The sequence below is a fragment of the Bubalus bubalis genome, chromosome 8 (assembly GCF_019923935.1).
Source record: "Bubalus bubalis isolate 160015118507 breed Murrah chromosome 8, NDDB_SH_1, whole genome shotgun sequence".
Classification (NCBI taxonomy): Eukaryota; Metazoa; Chordata; class Mammalia; order Artiodactyla; family Bovidae; genus Bubalus; species Bubalus bubalis.
In genome coordinates, this window is record NC_059164.1 from 72981103 (window position 1) to 72989672 (window position 8570).

Here is an 8570-nt window from a genome sequence, read left to right on the forward strand (position 1 = left end):
AAGAATAATCTTTAAAAATCTGTCAAAAGATAAAACATATAAATGCAAAAAAGATACAAGGAAAATATTATGATGAGTAAGAAGCTAAAAAAAGTGTTTTAGACTAATTGAAGACATTGAGGTGGCATGTAAAAATGTGTGTTACTTTCTTAGAATTGATCAAATTAGTGACAAGTCATAAAGACAGAACTAATCACCCTTTTTCATAAGAAAACAAACATGAAGGGATTTTAAGACTGAGGAAACAAAAATTATATAGTGCTTGAACTTGGCATCACCAACTCAATGAACATGAGTTTGAGAAGCTCTGGGAGTTGGTGATGAACAGGGATGCCTGGCCTGCTGCAATCCATGGGGTCGCAAAGAGTTGAACATGACTGAGCAACTGAACTGAACTGAACTTTAAACAGTCTTATGGACTCTGTGAGAGAGGGAGAGGGTGGGAAGATTTGGGAGAATGGCATTGAAACATGTAAAATATCATGTATGAAACGAGTTGCCAGTCCAGGTTCGATGCACGATACTGGATGCTTGGGGCTGGTGCACTGGGACGACCCAGAGGGATGGAATGGGGAGGGAGGAGGGAGGAGGGTTCAGGATGGGGAACACATGTATACCTGTGGCGGATTCATTTTGATATTTGGCAAAACTAATACAGTTATGTAAAGTTTAAAAATAAAATAAAATTAAAAAAAAAAAAAAAAAGAAAGAAATCAAGGCCAGAGCCTAGTCATGTGACTTGGCCATAGACATACCATTTGGAGGAAAAAAAAAAAAAAAACATAAAAAAATAAATAAAAAAGTGAATAAAAGAGATATGTTTATGCTTTGTGAGTGACTTTCAGTTCCATTTTTTTTCCTATTTAGGTGAAGGCAGTGATTGGAAAACTCTTTGCAAAATAAGGTTAAATCTATATTCCAAAGAATTAGTAGTCTCTGGGGGACATATTGTGATGTAAATACAATGCTTTATTTTCTTTAGCAGCACTAGCACAAGATATTCACTTGCTATCGCTTTTTGCTAATTTCAAAAAAACTGACTTAAGCAAAGCATTTTAGAAATAGCTACTATAAGACATAGAGATACTAAGTTACATAAATGCAGTGAAATTGTTATATTGCAATAGATGTAGTTAGAAAATAGTATCAGAGCCCATCATCATACACTATGAAATGTTCATATATAGATAAGATTTCAAATCTGATGTCTTAATCATTTAAATATTTGTTTTATTTGCAGTGTTTCTGAAAATGGACCAGCATACAAAGCCTCCAAAGTACCTATAGAAAAACAATTTCAGCAAGGAATTTTCCCAGTTAAGAATGGCAGAAAGGTATCATGCATGAAGAATGCTCTTCTCCTTAAAGGAAAGAATCTCTCCAGAAGCATTGCCGATAAGCAGCGGTCCACCACAGCAAATCGACACCAGTTGCAAACAGACCGACGTCGTTTGTTTGGAAATAGGGTACCACAAACATCCTCAGATCTCAGCAATGCAAATCAAAGGACTGGAGTGTCATTTTCTTTTTCCAAAAAAGTGCATCTAAAATTAGAATCTTCAGCATCAGTTTTCAGTGAGAACACAGAAGAAACCCACGATTGTAACAAGTCACCCATCTATAAGACAAAATCAACTGCAGAGAAATGCATGTGTTGCAGGTTTGCAAATGAAGATACACATCTCACTAAGGAAAAAGATATAAACATCTCATCAAACCATCTGGAAAGTATTTTACACAATACCCTCCCCATAAACTCTCAAATTTTGCAAGACAAGAATGACTTTGTTGATGAAATGCTGGAAAATTCGATTGGCATTCATGCTTCATTCAGTAAATCTAACATTCATCTTTCAGATGTGGATTTTACTCCTTCAAGCAGAGCAAAGGAAACTAGAAATACATTGATGAACACTTCAGAAAACCACATTAGTCACTCATGCCAAGCCAATGTTTCCTCTAGCCCAACAAACATTTACAAGCATAGTGATGCCAGGATGTTTGGATGTCTGGATGAGTTTCCATCAATAGAGCCAAGCGAACAAAGCAGTTCAGTTCATCTGAATCCCAACTCCAGAAAAGAGAAGAGAGAAAAATCATTAGATAAAACAGAAAGAGTTAGCAGAAATGCACAAAGTTTTATAAGAGAAGCATATCCCCATGATGTGAAGTCCAAAGCATTGCCTTTTCTCCACGTAAAAAGCAAGGATGGCCATACCACTCTCCAATGGCCAACAGAACTTCTTCTCTTTACAAAAACAGAGCCCTGTATCTCTTATGGCTGCAACCCATTATATTTTGATTTTAAGCTTTCTCGAAACACAAAGGATGGCCGTGATCCAGAAGATTTAAAAACAGAATTGCAGAAAGAGGCCTCAGAAATGAAGACTACAATGGAGAATCAAGTCTCAGGTTTAATTAAAGACCAACAAAAATTGATCCAAGAAGATAATCGGTCTCTGAAACCAAAGATGAAGATAGCTAATCCAGATTGGGAAAATTTCCAGAGGAAATATAATTTGGGCGGCAACAATTCTGAGCCCAGTATGAGTGAATGCAATTTTAGTGCAAGCAATTTGGAAATGAAAAATCCTGAAGTGCCTGCTTACCTTGATATCTCTCTAAAGAATTGTGTAGGAAACAATAAAAATGGTGGTAATGAACTTCAAGAACCTTCAAGGGCCCATTGGCAAAGCTGTCAAAGGGTAATTTTAAATGATGCAAATAAGGGCCTATCTTTTTCTCCTTGCACCTCTAGGACGAAAAAACATAAACTGATTTCTTGTGATCCTCATCTGGATGTTGAAGAAGTGAATCAGTTCACCTGGAAGTCTAGTCCTTGCACAATAAGGGATCACAGTGACCATGGGAAGGACTTCAGTGTAATTTTGAATAGTAACTACATCAGTATGACCAGCGGGGTTACTGGATGTGGAAGAGCAAGTTATAAGATAAGTTCTCCGAAGGTGTCTCTGAATAGATGTTCTAGCCCTTCAGACACATCCCATGTCAGTACCTCCAGCTTGAGAAGTTCTCATTCCAATCATGGGTCCAGTGGACATGATAGAGGTAATTTGCTCTACTTTTGCAAACGAGAGCGTAACTCAGTTGAAAGGCACAAACGGAAACGCCGAAAGCACAGCTGTCTCTGCTTGTCTGAGGAGCTAGCAAAGAGTGACTGCCCACAGTCTGAAACTGAGAGAGGCAGGAGCTGCAAATTGTGGGAATCAATTAAAAACGAAAAATATTCAAAACATGCTTATGGTTATTGCAGAGAAAAACATAAACTGGGCAAAAATCAACAATTTTCAGGGCAAAAATCCAAAAGAATCACTCAGTGTGATTTTAGCTCACAGGTTTATTGTGCTGGAAACAGTGAAAATCCACCTAATTGCCAGGGACCTCAGCACAGCAGATTGGGCTCTCACTCAAGAGAGAAAATGTATTACTTAAATAAAAGTAAAATGAATCAACAGTCTTTGGACAGCCCTCATATTTGTGATCTGGGAAAAGTAAAACCCATGCAATGTAACTCTGGGAATATCAGCTACCATCTAAGGAACTGTTCAAGAAGCCCTTCAGATACCACAGAGTTGAACCCTATAGAAGGAGAGAGGACCTCCCTGACAGCCAAAAGCCTTTTAGAAAGAGTACAAGCCAAGAAATGTCAGGAACAATCAATTCAGTTTGAGATCTCATCAAACAGCTGTAAAAATGAATCAGAGACTCGTTCACAAATCCAATGTGTAATTCCATTTATGCCACCAGGCTGTAACAGACCTTCATTGCCTTTGCCTGAAAAAACACCAAACAAAAGCAGAAGGAGAAAGGATAAAGGCAGTGCGATGCAAAGAACTATTGATAAAAACAAAGTCAAAAGTTCCCCGACAAATGATTTTACTGTTTTAGTGGGCACTGATTGTGATAATCATTTTTCTAAAGGTATAATTCATGTAGTAGCAGAATCTCATTCACCAAACATGAAAAAGAACCCAACAACAAAAGAACATCCAAAATCATTAATTAGTGAAGTCCAACCTTCTATTCAAAGCTGTGACCCAGTACCAAATGGTTTCCCTGGTGCTTTTCCATCTAACAGATATAGTGGTATTACTGATTCAATGGAGACCAAAGAGAACAATATGAATCTAGACTTACAGGATGGAAGCATGCAAATGAATCAGATAGAGGGGAATATAAACTCTTACTATGACAGAACTGTGCAGAAGCATGACAAAGTAGCAGATGACTTAGAAGTGTGTCATAAATCTCTCTCTCCTCCATTAATTCAACAGCCTATAACATATTCTCCTGATGAAATAGATAAATATAAGCTCCTACAGCTACAAGCCCAGCAGCATATGCAGAAACAGCTCCTATCAAAGCATCTTCGAGTTTTGCCTGCTGCAGGGCCCACTGCTTTTTCTTCGGCCTCCACTGTACAGACAGTTCCAGGTCACCAGCAGGCTTCTATAACCACCATCCACCACACATTCCTGCAGCATATTGTTTCTGCTTCCATAAATGCCCATAGCAATCATCTTCCTATAGCTCATCTACATCCTCTTTCCCAGCCACGTTTTAATCCATTCACATTTTCACCTTTGACCCCAACCATCATCCCTGCACACCCCACTTTCTTAGCAGGTCATCCCCTGCATTTAGTCACCACTGCTCCCTTCCACCCATCTCACATAACATTTCAGCCCTTGCCCCCTGCAGCATTTATCCCCACCTTGTTTGGCCCTCACTTCAACCCAGCTACAACTTCTATCATCCACTTGAATCCTCTAATTCAACCAGTGTTTCAAGGTCAAGATCTTTGCCATCATTCTTGCTCCAGTCAGATGCAACCATTAAATGGAGTGAAAGAGGCCTTAAATGTGTCAGCTCGCTTGAACTAAAAGCCCTTCTTCTGGATAAATAAAACAAATTGTCAGTACCTACAAAGTGATGTATTTAAAGTGGTCTGATTATTATTATATTTAAAAGAGTGGTACCCCAATGCAAAATGTGACCAATATAGAAATGTAAACTGAATTGCCAATATTGTAATAGAAGCATTTTAAGAATCTCTTAATTTGCTAAAATTAATTAGACAAATTTAAAGTAATTTGACGGAGAAGGCAATGGTACTCTTGCCTGGAGAATCCCAGGGACAGAGGAGCCTGGTGGGCTGCTGTCTATGGAGTCGCACAGAGTCGGACACGACTGAAGCGACTTAGCAGCAGCAGCAAAGTAATTTGATAGAAAGGCAGAGGAGTATTTTTGGATGAGTTCTCATGTAATGTAAAAAACCAAAAAATTTAGGCATATTAATATTAAAAAAATTAAATGGAACATAATACTCTATCTTCTAGGTGTTCATGGAACGAGTGAGTGAATGAATGAATGAATGCACATTTGTTTTTATTCATCAGGTAATAATAGAAGGTCAGTGAAACAAACTAATTATGTGGTAAAAATAGTTCCTATGGTTCACTATTTACTAAGCTTTCAATCAATGTAATCTGTTTCAACCAATATAAACCATATTTTCATAAGAAATGAGAGATGGCAAGAAATTTTCTAACTAATTCAGATTAAAAATTACTCTTCAATGCAAAACAATCTTATCCACATTGTATGGCTGAGTTTATGTGGAAAAGTGAGTTATCTTCATTTCACACACTTCTATGTTAAGAGAATTTTGTAATTGTAAGAATCACCAATATCTAAAGTTAAGAATATTTAATTTTTGTATAAGAAAACACATATTTGCAATCTTTAGTATTTGATTATGCAAAATAAAACTAAAATATACTATGAATAATATTTTAATACATTGGTCAAACTTTCAAATATTATTGGGATTAAAATATTAAGTTTTCTTTATTCTCAGAAATCTGTGTTCAGCCAACATATGTATATCAATTACATACAGAGGTAAAGGTTTAACAATGTCAAAAGTTTTACCTGATATTTATTGAGAAAACTTTAAAGTATTTGGTGTGTTTTGTTCAATTTTATTAGAAACTAATAAAATACAGTGAATTATGAATAAAATCACCATTCCTGTAATTTTGCAAACAATTTTAAACATTCATTCAAAATACTTTCTGATCCACAGAATTTACATTTCTTGCATCTATATTTCTGACTGGCCCTTCAGTTCATTGTTTTATATTCTTAAAAGCATAGAAAACTTGTGTGACTACATAGCTCCCACAAGCACAGGTTTCAGAGCAATTCAAATTAAACAAAACTGGAGGTAATCGGCCATCACCACTGTGTGTATGATGATGCAAATTCCTCTATCACTAAAACATGAGAATGATGGCTTACTCAGCCTTGGCTTCACGGGTAAGAGAGCTGTCCTTACAGAAACTCTCCTGTGTATCAAGAGAGTCAGGCTGAGCACTAGACCCTCATTATCTCATTTAATCTTCATAAATGTATCTTGAGATCAATATTATCATTCCTCTGTACAGATGAGGAAAAATGAAGTTGAAGGATTAAGTCCTTAACACTTGCTAACAATAATTGATGCTGGTAAGGGAGAGATAGAGAATAAATTGAATAAAAAATTTTAGTATAAAGAAGTGACATAGTTTCCTAGATACCACCAGAAACTTGTGGGATGGAAGTTTTGACTGGAGTATGGCAGTGAAAAATCTTATTTTATCTAAAAGAAACAGAAAAAATGGAAAAAAAATCATCAAATAGCAAAAAATTCTATACTTGTGTGGAACTCCATAAAAGTTATTATGAAAGACCTTTGATAAACATAAATGATTTTTAAAAAAATAGATGACAAATGACCCAACACATAAAAAGAAAACTAAAGTGAATGACTGTTTCCTAAAACATTATGAAGCTGACATAGAGCCAAGACAGAATAATTACAGGAACTCATCAGGAGACTTATCATGAAAAAGACAGCACCTGATTAATATTTATAATTGTCTTGGTGACAATTTAATATCTCAAAAGGTTAAAACAGGGAACTTCTACTTGGGCACTTAATTTTGACTAACAAGGGTAGACTGATAAGAATTGATGGCATGGAAATGACTATCTTATACTATCAATGATGAAAATATTCATTGGATATACTTACTCTCTTGGATGGTGAGAAGACAGACTTTGCAATCTAAATAAAAGATAACTTGTACTCTGGGTAGGAAATTATAAAAGTTGTAGCATACATGAGCAAATCTACCATTACAAAAGATTTCAATGAGAAGAAAAATGTAGTCCTTTAAACATCCCAGTATAAACAGAATAAGAAAAACATTCAGAGTAACAGAAAAATTCTTGTACATTCATAAACAGTAAGACAATAGCCATAAATCAAAAATGAACAGAGAGACCAAGTTAAAACCACTTAGGTAACCCAAATATTAGGAAAATCAAAACAAATTGCTTTTTTAATTTTGATGAATGAAGAGATGATCTAATAATAATAATGTCACTTTAATCTGATTTTGTTTTGCTTTCCTTATTAGGAGAAACGTTATTTAAAGTGGAAATTGTAGAGCCAACATGGAGAGGAAGTTTGGGTCATACAGAGAAAATTATTTCCTGGCCACTTAAAATGACTTTGAATCTTCACATTTAGGAGAATTTTAAAGAAAATATTAAAATTACCTAAAGAAAGTCTCATAATTACAATTGTTCTTGAGGAAATAAGCAGACTAGAAGAGAAATTAGAACAAGCATCTCTACTTAAATAAAAGAAAGAATATTTAATGTAGCTATTAGTGATTTAGTTCAGCCAGTTCAGATGCTCAGTCATGTCTGACTCTTTGTGACCTCATTGACTGCAGCACGCCAGGCTACCGGATCCATCACCAACTTCCAGAGTTTACTTAACTTCATGTCCATTGAGTCGGTGATGTCATCCAACCAACTCATCTTCTGTCATCCCCTTCTCCTCCCACCTTCAATCTTTCCAAGCATCACGGTCTTTTCAAATGAGTCAGTTCGCATTAGGTGGTCAAAATGTTGGAGATTCAGCTTCAGCATCAGTCCTTCCAATGAATATTCAGGACTGATTTCCTTTAGGATGGACTGGTTGGATCTCCTTGCAGTCCAAGACACTCTCAAGAGTCTTCTCCAACACCACAGTTCAAAAGCATCAGTTCTTTAGTGCTCAGCTTTCTTTATACTCCAAATCTCACATCCATACTTATCTATTGGAAAAACCATAGGTTTGACTCAACAGACCTTTGTTGGCAAAATAATGTCTCTGATTTTTAATATGCTATCTAGGTTGGTCATAACTTTTCTTCCAAGGAGCAAGTGTCTTAATTTCATGGCTGCAGTCACCATCTGCAGTGATTTTCAGTTCAGTTCAGTCGCTCAGTCGTGTCCAACTCTTTGTGACCCCATGAATCGCAGCATGCCAGGCCTCCCTGTCCATCACCAACTCCCAGAGTTCACCCAGACTCACGTCCATTGAGTCAGTGATGCCATTCAGCCATCTCATCCTCTGTCGTCCCCTTTTCCTCCTGCCCCCAATCCCTCCCAGCATCAGGATCTTTTCCAATGAGTCAACTCTTTGCATGAGGTGGCCAAAGTATTGGAAT

At 36.6% G+C, this 8570-nt stretch overlaps 1 protein-coding gene across 3 annotated transcripts in view; it reads left to right on the top strand.

Annotated features, from left to right (window-relative positions):
* Positions 1–7656, top strand: part of ZNF804B (zinc finger protein 804B) — a 288365-nt gene extending 280709 nt beyond the window's left edge. For all 3 annotated transcript variants that reach the window (XM_044946755.1, XM_044946754.1, XM_044946753.1), the window contains one exon: positions 1241–7656. In XM_044946755.1, the coding sequence (XP_044802690.1) occupies positions 1344–4904 (3561 nt within the window). In that variant the 5' untranslated portion in view covers positions 1241–1343 and the 3' untranslated portion in view covers positions 4905–7656. The remainder of the gene's footprint in view (positions 1–1240) is intronic.
* Positions 7657–8570: the final 914 nt, after the last annotated feature.